Source organism: Nannobrachium achirus, assembly GCF_963921795.1.
Source record: "Nannobrachium achirus genome assembly, chromosome: 19".
Lineage (NCBI taxonomy): Eukaryota > Metazoa > Chordata > Actinopteri > Myctophiformes > Myctophidae > Nannobrachium > Nannobrachium achirus.
In genome coordinates, this window is record NC_137826.1 from 41,630,749 (window position 1) to 41,653,299 (window position 22,551).

General features: G+C 42.1%; 2 protein-coding genes across 2 annotated transcripts in view; one reads left to right on the forward strand and one right to left on the reverse strand.

Moving 5' to 3' along the window:
* LOC308304072 (beta-2 adrenergic receptor-like) overlaps positions 1 to 7,438 on the forward strand; it is a gene marked incomplete at both ends in the record, with an annotated part of 35,393 nt that extends 27,955 nt beyond the window's left edge. The window contains 3 exons of the mRNA XM_080748631.1: positions 3,818 to 3,944; positions 5,169 to 5,460; positions 6,565 to 7,438. Coding sequence (XP_080604757.1) covers positions 3,818 to 3,944; positions 5,169 to 5,460; positions 6,565 to 7,438 — 1,293 coding nt within the window. The remainder of the gene's footprint in view (positions 1 to 3,817; positions 3,945 to 5,168; positions 5,461 to 6,564) is intronic.
* hspa4a (heat shock protein 4a) overlaps positions 1 to 22,551 on the reverse strand; it is a 460,486-nt gene that overhangs the window by 327,870 nt on the left and 110,065 nt on the right. The gene's annotated exons all lie outside the window — the stretch shown is intronic.

Here is a 22,551-nt window from a genome sequence, read left to right on the forward strand (position 1 = left end):
AAGGGGCCAACAGACCCTTCCTCCTGGCAGGTTGGACCAACATTGTGATAGAGACAGTCATTAAGTACTTACAGATAATTAATTGTTGCTGTTATCCAGTAGGCTGAGCAGTGACCGAATCAAGAAACATGAAACTCTCTGCATTATTTATATCATTGGATTTCAACGGAATATACAGCTAGAGAATCTGAAAAAAAGAAAAGGCTAGAGACAGGGAAGTTGATACATTTTCATGTCTTTGGAGTTAAATTAGGCCCCCTACACTGTAGGACTTTTCACTTGAACAGGCTTTTCTGGTTTATTATTATTATTATTATTAGTTGTAGTAGTAGTATTACCATTAAGACTCCCTAACCGGGAGATAAGTGACCGTCAGGTCGCATACACAAACTTTAGATGGCAATGGTAGCCAATCAGGAGGGAATATGGGGAATGGGACAGATCCATGTTGATGACATGACTCTAGAAATACTGTGTACCACATGATTTGAGGGCAAAATCTGTAGGAGCAGTGTCCAAAAATGTGTTTTGCAAGAATCGGGCTCATGGTGGCGCTAGAAGAGAGCCATGTGAGAAATGAGGGGTGCCAACCAAGGAGTGTATGTGCAAAGTTTGGCATGGATGGGGGCAACGGTGGCGGAGATATGAGTAGGGCAAAAGTGTGATGTGTGACAGACTGACTGACAGACAACTGACAGCCGGTGGAGGTTTTGATAGTAACTGCGACCTGACGGTCGCAAATTATAGGCACTAACACTTGACTATTGGCAGATGTGTTATGGACATTTCTAAGATTACAAGATGACAAATACAAACATGAAAGTGACTGCTATGGTCTGCTGTTTGAGGGAGAACCACAACTTCCAAGCCCTGCTTGAGTAAGGGATTCCATGTATGTAAGTGACAGCATCACAATAGGCTACATACAAATTAACAGTTCAACTTTTGCATAATTTAACAGTAAATAGTAGTGTAGTGTTACGTCACCACCATAGAGTAGCCTACACCAGCACCCTTTATGGACTGAAAGCACAAAAGATGCTGTGAATAAAATAATTATAATAAAATAAAATAAAAACATCTGTGTCTTGTGTGAATCACATGGAGACTTTTCACTTTAGTTCATGAGATTATCTATAAATAAAAGAGAAAGAGATTAGCATTGTGTTTATGGAAAATGATTGTAAATATATTGCTAGTTTGACCACTTAAAATGTTCTAATCTTAAAATAACAATATTGAACACAGCCTGATCTACAAGCTCATTGACGCATTGAGAGCTTGTACCGGTAGATAGGCTAATAGGCTATTTTCGCTGCGCACCATGCTTTCATAGAACACATTCTGGCTTCTATGGAGTCCAAATACATTTACTCCACTACATATATTTGAAAACTTTAGTTACTAGTTACTTTGCAGGTGTAAATTATAATATTATAAAACACACATTCACCCACTTTAGCCCTATTTTATACCTTGGCTATGATGCGACGTGTTGTGAGCTTGTAGATCGGCTATTTTCAAACATTTAGTATACTTTTGGTACTTTAAGTATGTTTTCATGCAAATACTTTCATACTTTTACTCAAATACATTTTGAATTCTGGACATTCACTTGTAACGGAGTACATCTACAGGGCAGTATTGATACTTTTACTTAAGTACAAAATGTGAGTACTTTTTCCACCACTGATGGCAAGGCTATGCATACATGGTCAAGCAGTATTAAAAGCCAGGGAGAAAAAATAATAAAGATTTTGGCGACTGAGAACCTTAATCCATGGGTTACATCTCTTTTACAGAGACCAGACTAAATTAAACATAGCCAGGAGGACTGATGTGTCATCAAAGTCACTAACCACCCCAGCCACCAATCTCACGCTGGGCTACCTTTATTGAGGCAGGTGATACGGCGGTATCAAATGGCGTAAGGGTCAGCAGGCTAAGGGAGAGTTTCCACAGCCAGCAGGCCATCATCATCAGGCTGCTGAACAGGCAAGAGCCCTGCTGTCGCCGTTCCAATCTAAAATGCTCCCATTCAGGGGTCATCGCATGCATGCTGGCTTGTGGTGGAATTTCTTTTTAAAAGTAAACTTTTACCACAGACATACAAATGAGTGGACAATAATGAAACAGAACTGAAGCAAGAGCTAGGCCTGAATGACCATAACAGGTGTACAAATGGATTGGTTCCATTTGTACACAATCAGAGTTAAGGGGGTCCTTGCAAATAAAACATTTGAGAAACTACAATTTGGACTCCTAATGTGCCATAGTGTCATAGTTAAACAGTGTCATATACATTCTGAAGAAAACCTGGAGACTTAACATTCAGTTCAATCGGAGAGACCAAGCATCAGACAAAACAAGTTTAAGGTTGTTTTTTATAAACCCATGGGCGCATCACATGCGTAGCATGGGACGTGTCACGTGCGGCATACTCGGCCAAGGATGCAGAGTGCTAATGGTCATCTAAGGTCAGCACTACATGCAAGCGTGCAGTGTGAGGCTTAGATGACCAAGGGCACAAACAACATTTTAGCTTTTGAAGTATGGTAGTTTGTGGGCGCATCGCATGCGTGGCATGGGACGTGTTGTGCAGCATAAATGGCCAAGATGCTGAGTGCAGAATGGTCATCTAAGGTCATCACTACACGCAAGTGTGCAGTGTGCAGCTTAGATGGCCATGACGCCCGAACAGCATGGGGGAGACGCTACGTGATACTGTCTCTGTCAAATAAACATAATAAACGACTGGGGTTGCAAATTAGCCTCTGCTATAAACCCTATATACAATGCAACGGTTTCATGTTTTTCTAACTTGATACATTATATACACGAGACTGAGGTATTGTTTGAGTGCATCGTGTATATTTGATATGGTTTGTTCTATATGTTCTCCTTTGTCATTTAAACGTAACTGCAATTTGTGATGAGTAGCTTATACAAAAAAAGGAAAAAGCAGCACCCGGTCACACCCCTGGCTCAGGTGATAAAGCAACATCTTAGCATGATACAAAGGATAGAAAGACATGCACACATTCACGCTTAGCAGAGTTTAATATATTTATTCTCCCAAGTGACAAAGTGGTAAAAACAAAGGAGACCATCGTACTTCTATAAATAACAAACACATATTTTCAAATGACACCTACTATGTATGTATTAGCCTGGGATCCAGCCTGCTTATCTACGTTCAGTGGATTGGATTTTTTGGCCTACATAATTGAAATGCGAGTCAAATAGGACGCTGGCCAGACTGATAAGCGAAGAGAGAAAAACAAATCCGCCAAACATAGTGAATCAGGGTGGAGGCAACCTACTGTATGATTTATTACCAGCCTATAAAATCAAAAGAAAAAGGCCTCTCTTTCTTCCCTGGCAAACCGAAGCATGTTGTTTCAGACCAACATTTTCATATAGCCAGTTATTAGGCTTTGTGGACTTCACCGCTTTGATCTTTTGTAATTATCACGTAGTACTGTCTACTGTGTGATAGAAATGACAATACTAGCTTAACTCTAGACTCAGAAAACCCCTGGCACAAAGAAAGACTGATTTGGTTTTGGATGTTAGTTTAAACACTGAGGATTTGACTGTACGCAGCTGGAATTTAATAACTGCAGGCATCAGAAAGGTTTTATGGTGTGTTTAGAAAACATTCTATCACAACGGGCCAATGTGGCACGGCTCCACCGGTAATGAAATTGGAAACACTGCATTCGAGTTCAGCTAAACAAAGTGTTATTTCAAGTCTTTTAAACATCCACTATATGGGGATCTGACCTGAGCAGTAAAATGATGTCATGTTTTGCAGCTCCAGATGGAAGGCGTGAATAACTCCTCTGTGCTCTCGTCTCCCGACGGCTCGTCGGAGAACGGCGACGCACATCTGGTGTTGCTGGGTGCTCTGATGGCCGTTCTGGTGATGGCCATAGTCTTTGGTAAGTGCTCCTCTACTACAAGGGTCTACAACAGGGGGTCCGAAAAAAAAAGTTGGAGCCTTAAAGATATTAAAAGTTATTTTTATTTACACCAGAAGGCACTGGCGAACCATATACAGTAATGATGACAAATGACAAGTGAATGGACAGACATATTTGGGCTGACAGGCTCAGAAACTGTCTGAGTAATAACTGAATAATTAATTAATGAAAAAACATGTACAGGTCACTTTGGCATACTAAGGCAGTATGCTGGTCCCATGCCAGTGGAGTGTAATTGTCCACCCCACCCATGTTGATGGGTAGATTGAGGACACTCCTATGAGATGAGTTCACCTTTGTCCCAGTCCCTGTGAGTGATGTGTGTCTTCAGTTTCTGTTAAACCCTGAGGCAGACTGTTACAGTCGTTGGTTGTTTAAATACATTATTTGCATTGTGGCTGAAGAGCTGTAGCCTGGCGGTGCCAGGGGGTGGTGTTGTGCGGTCTGGTTTATTAACCAGGCTAGAAGTAGTCTGGGATCACTTCACCACAAAACGTCATGTTGTAGTACTCAAAGGACTACAATTTGGCCGGAACTACCCAAAATAATTCCCCTGCGCTCAAGGACATACTTTTAGGGCCTACCTAATAAACTCCTGGATGCGGAGTAGTTTTGCTTTTGAAAAATTTGTTTGGTATATGCATGTTTTATTCCAACTTTTAGCGACCGGCAAGACCACACTAGGCTCCTCGAGCATTTTAATAGGGATTGGGGAAACAAACGGTGGGAACCAAATCAAAGCGACGCCGCTTCTTCTGGTGGTTTCCGCGCTTTAGGCGGAAACCAAACGGCCTGTTGTGAACGAACACCAGGCTTTCTCTCTGAAAGCCTGGTAGGCGAGGTTAGGCTAGAAGAGCTGTGCAGCCTCTTTCTTTGTCAAAAGGGCATTAACATTCTGGGCATTAAAAATAATCTGTACAATGGGGGCGTTTACGTTTTTTTCAGCCCAAAGAATCCCAGAGTATGCCTACCTGGTGCCCCCATCCACCTTGGTCATTCTGTGGCAATTATGTCGCTATAATCGCTAAAACGATAGAAAGCAATAAATTAAAACATTTTAACACACATCTTTTCTTTTCTCCAATCTAAAATATGAACCCTTGTTGTAAAAAAAACGAAGTTGTCCTTCAATGGGTCTAACAGAGCTTTACTTTGCTACTGTCTCTCTACTCTCTATTGTAGGTAACGTCCTGGTGATCACGGCCATCCTGCGCTTCCAGCGCCTCCAGACCGTCACCAACATCTTCGTAACGTCCCTGGCGGCTGCTGACCTCATCATGGGCATGGTGGTGGTGCCCTTCGGGGCCTCCTACATCCTGCTGCGCACCTGGCAGTTTGGCAACCTGCTGTGTGAGATGTGGACCGCCACCGACGTGCTGTGCGTCACGGCCAGCATCGAGACGCTGTGCATGATCGCCCTGGACCGATACCTGGCCATCACCGCGCCGCTGCGCTACCCTATGCTGCTCACCAAGTAGGAGACAGTTTAACACTTATGCTGCACTCATGGCATATGCTGTGCAGTCCAAATGCTTTGCAGGTTCACAATCAAAAAGATGACATAGAGAGCCAAAAGATGTATGAGGTAGTTTGACAAGAGTACATTCATTTTAGCCTGTGGTTATCAGTGCAGGGGTTGGCACTAACACTAACAGACTGCCCTTTGCAAGGAAATAAAACACTCGGGCAAATGGGGTTTGCTTTCAGGTTGTCCGACAGGCAAGTGCATTCCGTCTTCATTAAATATTATAGGCTATTTATGACGAAAAATGCTACCTTTTTACAACTAGCTGTTGCACTCATTCTTGTTTTTCAAAGGTTTTTCCAAGTCGTTGTCACTACCCAGCAGGATTTAACGTTAATTTGTTCTACAACCACAAATTTTACCTATCATTTTATATTGGAAAATGTACTTTTCGGGCAAGTGGGCATTGATATATATGAATTATGATACATAATTGTATGATTTGTGTATGAGGCTCATATGACCATATAAGTTATATTTTATGAACTGAACTTACAGTATAGGAGACCATGTTTTTGGTGGTACTGTGAGTTCAGGCTTATGATTACAGGTCATAGTAACTTTGGTTGCCCTGACTACGAAATCATGTTTTGGTTTATACTGTATGTCACTAGTGGAAAGTAACCAACACTATGTGTCACTGTCTGTCTTGTTATGATCTGGGAACGAATCAATAAGTCCCACGATCTTACATATCATAACTGTACTTCTTTATAATTAGCAAAGCTGCCACTAGGGTGGTAGCTCACTGTTTGTCTTCCTTCAAATACAGCAATGTATTGATAGTCCTTTGGCTCGTCTGTCTTATTTTGATTATGGATTTATCCATATCCATATATATTTAACTTTATTAATAATTTATTTAACAGGCATCACCTTGCCTGACGGGTGGCTCTGAGATCTTAGTGTCAACCTCTATTTTCTTTTGTATTTTCTTTGTATTTTGACCATTTCAATTCCTGTAAAGAAAATGTTGCACAATTTCTCATTTCCTCTTGTATTATTTCTCATTTCCTCTTGCACAATTTCTCATTTCCTCTTGTATTTCCCCAGGCGTCGGGCGTCCTGCGTGGTGCTGGGCGTGTGGCTGGTGGCCGCCCTCATCTCCTTCCTGCCCATCCACATGAAGTGGTGGGTGTCCAACGACCAGGAGGCCCGGCGCTGCCTGGCGGACCAGCACTGCTGCGACTTCAACACCAACACGGCCTTCGCCGTGTCCTCCTCCATCGTCTCCTTCTACCTGCCGCTGGCCGTTATGATCTTCATGTACGCTCGCGTGTTCCAGGAGGCCCAGAAACAGCTGGAGAAGATCCGGGGCCAAGAGGGACTCTTCAGTCACTTGCGACAAGAAGCTCTCTCTGCCGACCGAGTAGAGAGTAGAGACAACAAACGGAACAACAGAGGGAAAGGGGAGGGCAAGCCAGGAATCGGCAAGCGCCATAAGTTTTCCATGAAGGAGCACAAGGCTCTGAAGACCCTGGGCATCATCATGGGCACCTTCACCCTGTGCTGGCTGCCCTTCTTCATCCTCAACATCCTGGTGTGTTTCGTGGAGCTGAAGGACGACCTGCCTTTCAGGCTGCTTAACTGGGTGGGCTACTCCAACTCGGCCTTCAACCCGCTGATCTATTGCCGCAGCGCCGACTTCAGGCACGCCTTCCAGGAGGTGCTGTGTATGAGGGGCAAGCGGCGGAGGGACCCTTACGCCAAGCCTGCCACGTGTAGGACAAACGGGAATGCGGAGGCAAATGGTCTAAAGGGACCGCCTCACTGGTCGGACATTGCCCAGGGGTCTATGTGGGAGGACAACTTGGGAAGACGTACCACAGACAGCTCACTGGATTTAGCCCCTGGTTCTCTGACCCACCAGAAGACCAACAGCACCACCAGTGGGAGCTGTGAGGAAAACCTGTCCTCCGTTGTTTGACCAGAGAGAGAGAGAATGTTGGGATTATGTCACGCACGAGATAACAAGCCTGGGAGGGTGCGTTAATGGACCGCTTATCACTTAGCGCTGTTACTGAAATACCTGTAGAGAGTACCACAACTGGAGAGTGTAATGGTGTGTGATGTCGTTATGGAATTAATTACATCTGGTTTGTTGCAGAGTAGCACAGCAACATCATGACAGACAATGCTTCAATGCACACACCCACAACCCCTGGAAGGGGTTGTTCTAACAAGAAGGGGTTGTTCTAACAAGAGCAATGTTTAAGAACAATCTCAAAATGGAACTGTAATGTGTGCTGTAGCAGGCCGTCGCTGAAGAAGAGGTCAACAAACCTTCCCTGGTCAATAAAGGATACAAAACTATGTATACTCTGAAGTTCAAACACATGCATTGCAGAAGATTTGGTGTTTTGCTTGCAACATGGGCAGAGAGAGGGAGAGAGAGATTTTATTTGGGAAATAATAAAACTTTAAAGATGTTTGAGTATGTAATACACAATAAAGCCCAAGAGCTTATTTCCATTGTGGCAGGGCACAATATATTGGCTGTTGTTACCCCAATCCCATCAACAATGGTTTATACTGTATTTGGTGGTTTTATCAGTTTTAGAAACCCTAAGCAAGCAAGCCTAGCAAGTAGCAACAATAGTCATTGTACCTTGAATCCGGTTTAGAATACTTTGGTGGGTGTATCTCCAAAAGAAGCCAGCACCCTTCTTTTGAAAGGCGTGTGTGTGTGTGAGTATCTTGTGAACATGTACTGTACAATACAGTACAGGTATCGTGTGTAGGGAAAATATAATGTTTTAGTGAAGTAATTAAAGGAGTTTCTGAGCGAAAAGGTATTTCACACAGTATTTCCCACAAGCATTACAATGGAAAGCTGTGACGAGAGATTATGATCAATGTAAAACACCAGTGCGTCGGCCGTGTCTCCTCGCCACTAACTGTTGCAATGCTTTGTATTGATTACACGTTCTATAGAAGAGCATGCGTGCACATGCTGTAGGAGGTTTTGCTATGACGAAGAGTATGAAAGGGAGTACAGTTTACAACTCTAAATATCTTCGGTTTCATTTTACACTCACTCATAACCCTGCTAAACACCCAACAGTTTCCCCCCTGTATCTCTCTCTGTCCTATTTAAGTTTGTGTGTCTACAGATGTTGCTTTAACGTGCTATAGGTGTACTTTCACTTTATATTCTTCTTCCTGTTTTTGGCTCACCACCGCCACCACACACACTCTCTATTGCTCATCTACTTTAACTTAAGCCCTGCAGTTGTGTGTGTGTGTTTATTGAACAGTGTTGGCAACTATTGTCCACAATAAGTTACTATAAAAGACAATGATGTTGATCACAAATGTTTCAAAGTAATGCGTTATTACAGCTACAGCACTTCAAGCATATGAACACACATGTCCCTATGTTGGGCAAATTTGAAAACATAATTGGGTTATACAGACTTTCTACATGTGTGGTGTTGGCTACAAAAATGTGAATATAGCCTTGCGTTAAATATGTAATAATTTATCAGCGCTGTCGCGGAGAAAACACATATCTATTTATATTTGTATATGGGTTTTACCAATATATTACCAATCAAAATAATAATACTAATACCAATAATAATAATCTCTTAACTCCATTGGATCCACTGGAAACGCAGGCTTTTTTATTTTCTGAAAAGTAATGGTTTTGGACATACAATACAGTACAAGGTTTCCACCCGACAGCCCACGGTATGTTAAAGAACTGGGTCAAAGCGGTATTTGCAAATAACACTTAGCCTCTGTTGGTTACGCATTCCATTTGAACGTTTTAACGTGTATCAGAGGGGTGAGGTTCAGTAGATGGGGGTAGGCCTATAGATAGACCCCATCCATCTGGCATATCAAGCTTAGAAGCTGGAAAACGTCTGTGCCACTCCACATTTTAGATAAGCAAGGTGACCGCAAAGCAGCCAAAAGGCACGCACATCTAAAGCCACAGTTGGCTGGGTGCTAGACTAAAGCAGTGCATACAGGTAGAACAATAAAAGTCTGCACACCGATTTATGCTCCCAAACATTACGTTTTTACTGGTGGTAGCGTTTCGAGCCTGACGGCTCTTCATCAGACCGTTAGGCTCGAAACGTTACCACAAGTAAACGTAATGTTTGGGAGCATAAATCGGTGTGCAGACTTTTATTGTTCTACCTGTATCCACTTCACATTTTAGCCATCACGAAATCATGAAAATCTGTGCAAATCTTTGAATATATATTTCTTAAAGCAAATATTTTTCACTCAAATCTTTGCTTCTGGGGGGTCCCTGGAACAAAATATTTTGGGATGGGGATCCGCGGCCAAATAGCCTACATATAATTCTGGGGGTCCTTGATTTAAAAAAAAAGTTTGAGAACCACTAATATAGAAACATAGGTTTTTCAGAAGAACTGTTTTAGAAAATGGATTTAGAAGACATTTATAGAATCGGGTCCTCGGGTCTAAATGGGTTAAAACAAATGCCAAGTAGGGCGGTCACGATTATGACATTTTACTTGACGATTAATTGTAACTCAAATAATTGCGATTAACGATTTAATTGTGTTTTTGTCATTGACAATTACATTTCTGTTTGGCTTTTAGGCTTAAAGTTGCACATGGTAGATATGACACATAACCTAAATATACAAAGAAATTACTGACATATTTGACAACTTTATACTTAAAAAGGAACATTGATAGTGGAAATAGCCGATCTACAAGCTCACAACGCGTCGCGATGCGATGCGTTGTGAGCTTGTAGATCTGCTATTTCCACTATTTTTTACTTTTAAAAAAATACATGAAGATTTTTCAACATGGAAACGATTATGACGATTATGAAAAATAATCACGATTATGTCAAATAATGAGACGATTAGACGATTATGTACTAATTGTGACAGCCCTAATGCCAAGTGTTATTTGCAAATACTCTCATTCTCTGAAAGTGAAGTGACCAGAAGGACACAATGAGATGCTCGGCCTGGCAGAACTCCATTCGTCTACCTCTACTTGCAGTAATAGAAATGTCGCTACATTTTTTTTTGTGAGGATATGATTGTGAATAAAATGTTTTCTCAAGGACAAACTAAAAGGCTCTGGCATTTCTCTGGTTTTGAGTCAGTTGCAAGGCAGTCAGAAATAGACACGGTGACATTCTTACTGTGCCGAGAAAGAATGCTGAGTACATCATCGCTGTGTGTGTGTGTGTCTTCTGTCTCGGTGTCCCATTCCAGCCGCTCCATGACGCCAATGATGGCTTTTGAGACAAGGCAAGTGTGCCGTTTGCCTTGTGTAAGCTTTGGTTCAAGTTGAAGTGTTTGTACTCTAATCTAATGTGTTGTATACTTTATGTATGTTTGTTTGTCTGTGTGCGTGCGTGCGTGCAACGTGCGTGTGTGTGTGGTCTTTGTACAAGGCAAGACCTTGACAAACAGTGACAGGTGCTATAGTCACAGCAGCTAGAATCTGCTGAGGAAATACAATGATATACAACCTCAACACACGCGCGCGTGCGCGAGCAAACACGCACACAGACCCCTGCCATGTAACTCCTTGTTCTTCTCTGTGTGTGTGTGTGTGTGTGTGTGTGTGTGTGTGTGTGTGTGTGTGTGTGTGTGTGTGTGTGTGTGTGTGTGTGTGTGTGTGTGTGTGTGTGTGTGACTGTGTGTGACTGTGTGTGTGTGTGTAACCTTAACCTCAGTAAAACTAACGTGTCGGCGCCTCCGTGCAGTGCCGCCGCCGTCGTGGATAGTGGCGTGATAGGTAACGTCGGGTGGCTGGTAAACCTTACAGTACATAGCGGTTTCGAATCCCACTTCGGGAATGACTTTTTATCCTTCTTCTTAGACCACTGGGCTTACCCAAAGCGTCCCCCACTTGAAACAGTAGGCATACCCAAAGCGCCCCCCCCCCCCACCCGACGCAGTAGGGTACTTGACAGGGCGTCAGGTGTCTGACACCTTGGGGGTGAGAACCTGTTGAATGTTGGCTAGGATGTCAATCCTCCAGCATTGACACGTATTTACACATCAAATATTATTACAGACAAAATGAGTGGGTCCTGTGTTTGCCAAATGAAAAAAAAGGAAGAAAAAAACCGTGTCACAATATATGACAGTGTTGGTGCAGAGAATGAGAATGATGCCAGCACTCACTCACGTTCTGTGCGTCCTTGTATATTATAAAGTCAGACGAGGCAACATGACAACTCCATGATGTTGCCCGTCTGACTTTAAAATAACCTGAAGGACAGAATGTGAGTGCTATGGCGTCATTCTCTTTATGTTTCTATTTCTCTTTGTCATAACGTTCTTTCTTTCCTCCTAGTCTGAATGATTTTTGCGCATCGGAAATGTATTACTGTTTTAAAGCCTTTTGTATAACATCACTCACGATTTGAAAGCTGGAGGCATATTATCTGCCGGTCCTAAAAGTTTAATCCATCCATGCATGTACTACTATTACAATCCAATTCTTCTCCCATAAGAATTGGGAGGAAGAATTGTCTGCTCAGAGTGTAACAACGTTTACAAACTTGAATGTCAAAACTAATAAAAGAAACAGACCACGGTCCATCAAAGAACATGGTGTAGTGTCACAGTGACTCATTTATAACACAGGACTTGCCTTTAAAGGAATTCTAATGAGGCCGATAGGCTCAGTACTTCAAAATATGGTCAAAGATAAGACAACATATTGTCAAAGTGCTGAGCAAAGTATTAACCATTAAACCATTAAACTCCTGCTTTCGCTCTACACTAAATATCTTCAGAGAAAATAGACGATCTACAAGCTCACAACACCTCACGTTGCGACGTACAGTATTGTGAGCTTGCAGAACTGAACGTTTGCCCCAGAATAGGGATGTGCATATGTGGTTAAGGTCTATGATTATAAGATTAATTCTATTTGTGGTCTACTGTGGATTCCAATGATGAGAAAGTAAAATCCAGCATCATTAATTCAGCCGTGTTGACAAGCAAAGTCTATCGCAAGTCTAAAGGCTAATTTATACTTTGTCTCATGACCCTTTCAACAACTGACAATCAACACAAATTACAGTATGAATGGATGCATTTTCAACCAAAAAAGGGATGCGCAACATGCAGGTTTTTATGGAACCGTTTAAGGTCGTATTGTCCTAGAATTAGCTCAATACAACTAGAAAGGTGCAATTCTGGGAAATTGAACTTGGGGTTACAGAAAAGGTTACAGGAAAGAGTCCATAGAACTTAATGGACTTTTTGGTGGGTTTTGGGGTTACAGAAAAGGACAGCAATGTCAACTTTGCAAACAGTACACACACACGCACACTATCTCATAATCTAGCAGGCAGATTGAAAGAAAAAACCTACTAGTGTTCCATGGTCTTTCCTCTAGTGACACCCTTGTGTCGAAATGTCCAATTGTTTTATGTTTTAAAGGCAGCTTTTCTAGCTATTTAATTGTTACTTTATTGGACTAGATTTGGGGACTCTTATGGTGCATTTATATAGCACCTTTATCCAAGGCGCTTTACATAGATTGTGCATTACATTGACCCGTTCACACACTCATACCCTGATGGTGGAGGAAACCATACAAGGCACCAACCTGCTCATCGGGAGCAACTAGGGGTTCAGAGTCTTGCTCAAGGACTCTTCCACTCCAACTCTCAGGCAGCCCGGAATCAAACTGGGAACCCTTTGGATGGGAATAAGACGGCCACTATACCCCTGTGCCACTGCCGCCCCACACTAAGAATGAATGGCACTGTCAGTCAGTTCAGAGTCAAACCGCTTTGGGTTTGTCTAGGTGTGTCTGTGTATTACGGCTGTTTAGTCGTACAACACCCTATAGACCACAGGCGGTGACATTATTACATACTCATCTTAGGTATTCACACACAAACGCACTTGTTCAAGGACATGCTCATTGCTCAGACACCATGCATGGACATAAACAAATATAATCATGCTGTGTGTTTTCCACATACTTACTTTATACTGACATAAACATACAGACTGCGTGCAAACATAAACACAGACACAAGCACACAGTGTACGCAGAACCAATGTACACTATGCATTAATATACACAGGCAAAGACACATATTGTATTTGTATATAAACACACACACACACACACACACACACACACACACACACACACACACACACACACACACACACACACACACACACACACACACACACACACACACACACACACACACACACACACACACACACACACACTGTATACACAGCCTGCATAGTGCATGGGCAAACGTTCAAAGGAAAATGAACATGCATGGTTATCGTTAGGTCTCGAGAGAAGTCACGTTAAATTGGATCTTGGAAAGATGGATAACTATTTCAGCTGAATATCTGATGTAGCCTAATTGTATATATGTGGAGATTGCAGAAGGGTTCGATATCCTTGTAAACTTCAAAGTCAGTTAAACACTTGATTATGAATTATCTCACTATATATATATATATCACCCGTCACCCGTGGAAACAATTACGCATGCACAAACATGCACTGTTGAACCCCTAGATAAGATGACGTGGAGAAGTTTTTCATACCAGAGCTGAGCAGAGGCCACCCACGTCCAATGAGGAAGTGCTTCTCTCGCCGTTTTGGCCAAGTATTGAACGCTCGACACGGCGACTCGCTCGCTGCCGCTCGCTCGGCGGTGTCTCATGTGGCTCAAGGTCACCTGAGCCGACTCAGTGCCGTTAGAAGTGGTAAACCAGGGGGCCAGAATATTAAATATTGTTTACGCTCCTCCCCCTCCTCTCCTCAGCTCCAGTAGGAATTGCACATTCGCTCAGATGACCGTGCGTGTGTGTGTGCGCGCACTCAAGCACTTGTAAAAACATGAGCAACTACCCCGGGTAAAAAAAAAAAAGAGAAAAAACACACATTGCAACTGTCCATGTCGCACTTTCAAGTCTTACTTTCCTAAACATTTACACTGATACACAGGCTGATATAAACATTTCTGTATAGCAATATATAAAACATTGTATAAACCTATGCCTAGAATATAGTGTGTGCGTGCGTGCACGTGTGTGAGACAGCGAAGGCCAAAAGGTATCAAGCATATCTCAGTTGATGGTTCATAGCAGTTCTGAGGGTTCTGTCCGGCCTTAAGCTGAACCGTCTTCTCTTGCCAAATGTCTGAGTGAGACAGATAATATGCACACACACACACGGCCACGCACGCGCACATTCTCCGCCTGTTTTTTCGGCCTACTTTATGTGGTTATCTCTAGAGACTGTGTCACACACACAGAGAGAGAGAGAGAACAGCCAGAACGTTGAAAGTCATACTCTTTGAAGAGGAATAATGGTCTGAGGCCTCCAGCGGCATTTCCAGTCATCTCCATCCTCCTCCAATGCTAGCTTGCCAGTACTTTCCTCCCCTGCATTGCAGTGTTGATTTCGTCAACTAAAACTATGATGGATGTAGTCGTCGACTACCTTTTTTCATTGACGAAAACTACATCAAAACTAAGCTATGACGAATAAACTATAAGACTAAATATATTGACAATTTTGTCAACAAATAAAGACTAAAATGTTAGGGAGGGACTAGTGGAGAAGATATCCACTTCAACTAAAAGACAAGTCATGTTATGCTTGGTTACGCTCAGGTGTTGCGAAAATCACAGATCTACAAACTTGTATGCTTGTAGATCTTCTATTTTCAGCATGAAACCATGAAAAGTGTAAAATTAGGCATTATGAGGCCATCAAGGCCCGCTAACTTACATTTTAGTCTACAAAATCAACTGTAGATTTAGTCTATTTAATCTAATGGTGTTTAATCGACTAAAACTAGACCAAAACTAAAACATTTTAGATGACTGAAATATGACTAAAAGTGAATGGAATTTTATGACTAAAAATAAATCTAAATTTGCTGTCAAAATCAAAAATGCTCATTGTCATGTTGAAGCCAAACATCTACTCATGTGGAAAACAGGGTACCACAATGGGAAGAACATTACTCCTAGACCCTTGGACTTGATTTGGCCAGCCTGTCACGGACCAATATTTATGGGTCACACCTCGGCTAAAAATCCCATTATCTTTATCTCCTACACACACACATATACATATACATATATATATACATATACATATACATATATATATATATATATATATATATATATATATATATGTATATGTATATGTGTGTGTGCCATTTTTTCACTAGTCTTTTTCGGGCCTCGAGCTAACCACTGATCTACAGTATGACATCACTCGTCTACAGGCCAACCCTCCAGGCCTTACCATAAAAATGACTTATTATTAAACATTCAACAACAAAAAAGGCCTGTAAAATAGAACACCACAGGACAGTGGAGTGTCCGTCCACACCCAGCATTTATCTTTGAAGAGGAGTACTTTGCACCCTGGCAAGCAACACAAATGCACTAAACTCGTACTTGCTGGTGACTGTTCCAAATCTCAGTACATCTATATTTAAACGCTGAACGACGTCCAACACATTATCCTGGAGATCTAATCATTCTTTGTTTGTCTGAAATTCCTTTAAACTTCACTAATGATGAAACTCCTCGCTGCTTTTTAGGTGTGTTGCATCCAGCTGGACTGAAGTGAATAAACAGGCGGCTTCCTATCCTGCGCCCAGAATATACATTAAGAACATCCACAGGAAAAGTTGCTACGCCAATTCCTTTTCAACATAATGGGTTTCAGCTTCCCCAATTCAAAACACTCATGATATTTGTATAAAATACATGGCAATACAGCTAATCGCAAGGCAAAAGCCACAAAACACACCTGACTTTATACTGTGCAGTGTCCAGGGACGTGCTGGGCCCCTGATTCAGCCCGGGAAAAAGAGTTGGAGAGGCCCTCATTCCGCGCTATAGAGAGAGATCTCTCTCCATAGCGCTGCTGCTACTCAAAGATTTGCCATTTCAGATCATGACAAGTGACAAGCCAGTGGGCCAATTACATGAGTTATATTTCGTCGTTGTCGGGTGGAAACCTTGTATGTCCAAAACCGTTTGTTTTGTATTTATCAATTAAAAAAAATTATTAAACTAGTGAAAACAGCCGATCTACAAGCACACAACGCCTCGCGGTGCGAGGCGTTGTGTGCTTGTAGATCTGCTGTTTTCACTACTTTTGTGCGACGGCCTTGTATGATGAAGCAGGGCTTTGCTTTGCGAAAAAATGTACACATTTGAAACTTGGAGATACGAGGTTTCTGCCCGACAGTGACGATTTACTTTGTTGGCAAAAATGGAACGAAGGCCGACATTTTATTTTTTCCTAATGGCCGACCTAGACCAGCCGGGAATGAACCGGACGTTCCGTTCGGGAGTTGTCCCGATGGCCAGCACGTCCCTGGCAGTGTCCCATTAGACTTAAGTCATCATCCCTGTATAGCTAAACATTTATTCACTGTGTTTGACAGACCCAGTACACATAGTTTTCGCTCTGGTGTAAATCCAACCAAAGAACACAGGAGGACTTGCTTTTTCTCTGTCACTCTTTCTTCTATCTATTTATCGTTCAGTCTCTCTCTTCTCTCATGTCTTCTTGGTCTATGTGTCTCTCTCTCTCTCTCTCTACTTCTCAGCCGGTAATCGTCTCCTTCACTTCAACCTGTCTCCCTCCTATATTGGTCCGTCCTATACATTAAACAAATGTTGGGTCACAGCAACCATACATTAAGACATTAAAGGAAGGGTAAAATCAAGTAAGCCCTCTGCAGATTTGGTCTAGCCAAGTTCGGTTGTGATTTGATTTCCCAGCCCCCGAAGGTGTGGGGCATCAATCAGGACCCAGTATGTGATGCAAATATGGGGCGTTTTTTTCTTTTTTTTTTACCCATACCTTGGAAATGCAGGTTCCACACATATTAGTCTGGCCATGTGAGGCTAACAAAAAACATTAGTAAAATGTTGATAATTCATTAATTTGTCATTTGTCGTCAGATTCTACGCGTCTAAAGATGAAGCACAAATTAGGCGTTGGAATTTAGAGGGCTGTCCCAGAGTGTGAGCTGAGCAAAAAGCAGCTACAGTATAGCTTCTGGGGGAACTTCTTTGAGGTTCTTTAAGGACTCTAACCTGGAATGCATTAGTAGCATGATGATGATGATGATGATGATGAATTTCTTTGGGGTGAATCCACGGAGCTTAAAAGCCAAAAAAAGAGAATCTTGCCCTCTTCGGTTTTTAACAAGTACGATTAAGCTGAGGGAGACATTGGACAGGATGTGCTGTTCTTAAGCACTCAACCATCAACAGACCTAATTTATTAAGGCAAATACTCACACTTAGTCATATGTAAGTACAGCACTAAGGCTTCACTGCTGCTAAATATAGAGGGGTGTGGCATTTCTGGTACAATTTCAACCGTCTCTTTATTACGTAAACGCGAGTCTGCATGTCAAAGAGGCCCTGTGTGTGTGTGTGTGTGTGTGTGTGTGTGTGTGTGTGTGTGTGTGTGTGTGTGTGTGTGTGTGTGTGTGTGTGTGTGTGTGTGTGTGTGTGTGTGTGTGTGTGAGAGAGAGTGAGTGAGTGCGTGTGTTTGTGTGTGCGTGTGAGTGCGCGCGCGCACGCGCGTGTGTGTGTGTGTGTGTGTGTGTGTGTGTGTGTGTGTGTGTGTGTGTGTGTGTGTGTGTGTGTGTGTGTGTGTGTGTGGCTGTGAGTGCTCATGAGCATGTGCATGTTTACCATGTTTTATTAGCGTAACAAAAACAATTTGATTGGGCCCCATGAGGACATGTGTTATTAGTGTGGCTGCATGCCTATAGGGAAACACTAATGTTCTCTTCCAACATTATGTAAGCCATTTACCATGAGAGCGAGTGGGTTGTTGGCTGATTTACCACTGTTTCAGGGTTGTGGCACTAGGCGAAGTTACCATTTACCATTTACGAAATGGTAAATTGCTTTTCTACCACTTTTACCATATAAATGAAAGAAAACACAGTTGTAACTTGCAAGGATCTTTAGTTAAAATCATTAATTGTTTCAGTGGGCGGGGTCCATGAGCCAACTCAAGGTTGTTGACTGATTTACCACTGTTTTAAGCCAATCAGAATCCAGTATCTATCTATAAATGCGAGAAGTCTCTGCGTGTGTGTCTGTCTGTCTGTAATCCGCGTATCTTGAGAAACGTTCTTCCCACCGGCTTCAGATTCGGCACGCGCGTTCCCCGCTGCGGCACGGAGTGCAGTGCCGGGCTTCGACCCGACCCGACGCACGGTTTTCCCTAACCGGCGGGAAACGTTCGGAATCTCCTTATGCGGGGCTGATTGTTGACATCAGGCTGTTCCGGAGGAAATCGACGCAATCGCTGACTCATTGTGACATCACATCATAAAAGGCTCTGAGATCACGTACGCCACATGAGTCAACAAAAAATGCCATGGTTACGTATTCTGATGTTCCTATATGGGCATAAAAGGACACAGGCAAACATATGGTCAAAACGGCTCTTATGACAACAGGTATTTTTATATGAGATACTTAAATGGTTTCCTGTGGAAATAAGCTTAGTCTTTTCATGGATCTCCTTTTAGTAGACCTTGTACCAGTGAACTGTACCGTCATGAAACTGTACCTTTTCCTATGCAAACTTCTAATAAAGTCTTCAATCAATCAATAACTACTAGCCCTTACCCGTTCAAAGATATGAGCTCCGAAATGATGTGCAGTGTGTGGGTTATGGGATGTGTGCACTGTGCACACAGTATATGAGGGATGGAAAGTAACTTTAACTGGTGTTTGCATGATAATATGTAGGCGCATCAATGTAAGAAATACCCGTTTCGTTTAATGGCTACAGAGATACTGTGTTCCACGTGTTAAAGGGTGGGGGCATTCATTCCCTATTTCAAATTCGGCACGCGCGTTCCCCGCCGCAGCAGGTAGCGCAGTGCCCGGCCTCGACCCGATCCGATACGCGATTTTCTGGAACCAGCACGAAAGGTTCGGATTCTGATGTCTGACATCAGGGTTTCCCGGAACCGGCACTGTGTCTGCATAGATCTCCATTTATGGGCAGAGAGACAGAAAAAGCACAGTAAACACTAAGGGAAATAGACAGAGATATCCATTGTAGTTTAAAAGGATTGTATAATTTGTAAGTACAAAGGGAGAAAGAGAAAAAGATCTGACAGTGCTAACGCTTACAATACTGAAATTAAATGAAACACTCAGGAGTTTACTGTGTAGACTATAGATGATGTTTGTGTGCTGAGTGCAGTGGTGTTTGCATGCCAGGTTTGTTGGCTCCCACAGACAGGCGAGGGAGTGTCTGTCTGTCTGTCTGTCTGCTGTGAACGTCTGCAGCTGGCACAGAGAATACGCACTTCCTGGCCCATTTTCAGAGGTGGGGAATGACCTCCGATGCGAGTCTTCCACACGAAGAGGAAAACCCTCTCATCCTGTGGATTAATTCCAACTGTACACATTTAGAGCCCACAGTGATCATTTGACTCCGAGAGTGTAAAAATGAACAGCATTTGCGTGACTTTTTCAAGTCAATTGTTACATTTGAACCCAGAGGATTTGGCTCTAATACCAGTCATGCTGTCAACAGCTAAAGCGTTTGGCTTTCCAGGATTCGCGGTAAAACTGACATAACAGGAAGGGTCGATCCTCCTTCAACAATTCCTGCTGGGAATGTCCACGAGCAATTAAGCTTCACCATCTCTCAACAGGAGGCTGAGGTTGTATAAAGCAGCTCCTCAAAGCCCCTCCTCACCGAAGATGACACAAGGACAATAAATAACCGGAAGACATTCATTTTATATGGGTGGTTTCTATTGCATGTCGGCTCCGAGGGGCTCAGGTGCGACACTTTCTTGTCCGACTGCGGCTGGAGATGAAATTATTCACCGATATGGTAGATGGCTAGAAACAATGTATCTATGATGCAATCATAGATACAAAGGAACAGATAGATTATAATCGCCCTGCTGCCATGTTTTCTCCAACAGTACTGGAGGAGCTGGTGGCGCTTACTGCTATGGATATACCACCATAATCCATTAACTCTCCCCACGCTTTGAACGTTAACGTTCGCCCCATTTTTTACAGAACCTCGATGCCAATACGGCGCTCGTTCGTTCGTTCGTCTGATGACTGTAAGCTGATGAGGGGTCACGCGGCCGTGTACTGTAAACACATTTTCCGCGGTGATGGTGTAAAAAATCCATTATGCGTTAAAGGAAAATTCCAGAATAAAACATATTAATCCTTAATCAGCCTTTTATCACGTCTGTACATACCTGGTATGATGGATTTTTATCATAGTCCTTCCAGTTTTGACTTCTCCTGGACTCCTCACATCTCTCTCCCACAGCCAAAACGGCGGTCAATTGTGGTTCTCCCAAAGCGCTAATTTTCACCGCTGCAAAGTTACTTTTTTCTTCATAAATCTGCTATTTATAGTTCCAAGACAGCCAGTAATCCATTGTTTTATCGCGGGTTGAGGGAAATGGCCGTTGTTGACATGATCCCAATAGTACTCACAGAAGAAGAATGAAGTCTCGCGTCTCGCGTGATTACCGCGTTTCCTTTAGCTTTTTCTTTAGCGCAAAAGAAAGCTTTCTCCTGGAGTTATTACAGCCAGTATGTACACAACAAGGCATCGTGGTATATATATAAAAAATAAGAAAGCAGAAGAATATAATCTAGTTAGTCTATTGATCGCTAGAATCTAGTAATATGACTGAGAAGGATTCATAACAAAGCATTTTAACGGACTTCCTGTAGTCATAAGGTAATTCTATTACCTTTATCTATTTTATTTTTTCCTCAATACATTTCTTCGATTTTATTTATTATTTATTTATGGAATTACTTATAAAATAACTTTGACGTGTATTATTATTTGTAAACAATGTAGGCTACAATATAATCACAAAATAATCGTATTTTCCTCAAGACATTCTGCAATGCCTCACCAAATAAACTTTAGGTAAAAATTACCTCATGACCACAGAAACGTGTCTTTCATGAGGTACTTTTTACCTAACGTTTATTTGGTGAGGCATTGCAGAATGTCTTGAGGAAAATACGATTATTTTGTGATTATATTGTAGCCTACATTGTTTACAAATAATAATACACGTCAAAGTTATTTTATAAGTAATTCCATAAATAAATAATAAATAAAATCGAAGAAATGTATTGAGGAAAAAATAAAATAGATAAAGGTAATAGAATTACCTTATGACTACAGGAAGTCCGTTAAAATGCTTTGTTATGAATCCTTCTCAGTCATATTACTAGATTCTAGCGATCAATAGACTAACTAGATTATATTCTTCTGCTTTCTTATTTTTTATATATATACCACGATGCCTTGTTGTGTACATACTGGCTGTAATAACTCCAGGAGAAAGCTTTCTTTTGCGCTAAAGAAAAAGCTAAAGGAAACGCGGTAATCACGCGAGACGCGAGACTTCATTCTTCTTCTGTGAGTACTATTGGGATCATGTCAACAACGGCCATTTCCCTCAACCCGCGATAAAACAATGGATTACTGGCTGTCTTGGAACTATAAATAGCAGATTTATGAAGAAAAAAGTAACTTTGCAGCGGTGAAAATTAGCGCTTTGGGAGAACCACAATTGACCGCCGTTTTGGCTGTGGGAGAGAGATGTGAGGAGTCCAGGAGAAGTCAAAACTGGAAGGACTATGATAAAAATCCATCATACCAGGTATGTACAGACGTGATAAAAGGCTGATTAAGGATTAATATGTTTTATTCTGGAATTTTCAACGGAGACAATTTCACTTCCTTGTTGATTTCCTCTGGCCCCGGAGCTCTGTAGCCAGTGACTGGTCTTCTTCTTCTTCAACACATAACAGGCAAATTCACATTCATTCTCGCATGACGCCGCCCTCTGCTGCCTGGCAGACCAAAGTGCACTATTGCACAATAAAAAATAAAAATAAAAAATAAATAAATAAATGTCTATCTTTCTACTATAACGTCGCAAAGGTAAGCCGCTTTTTGATGGCACCAGACCCAATAAATAAATAAATAATCTGGCAGTAGGAG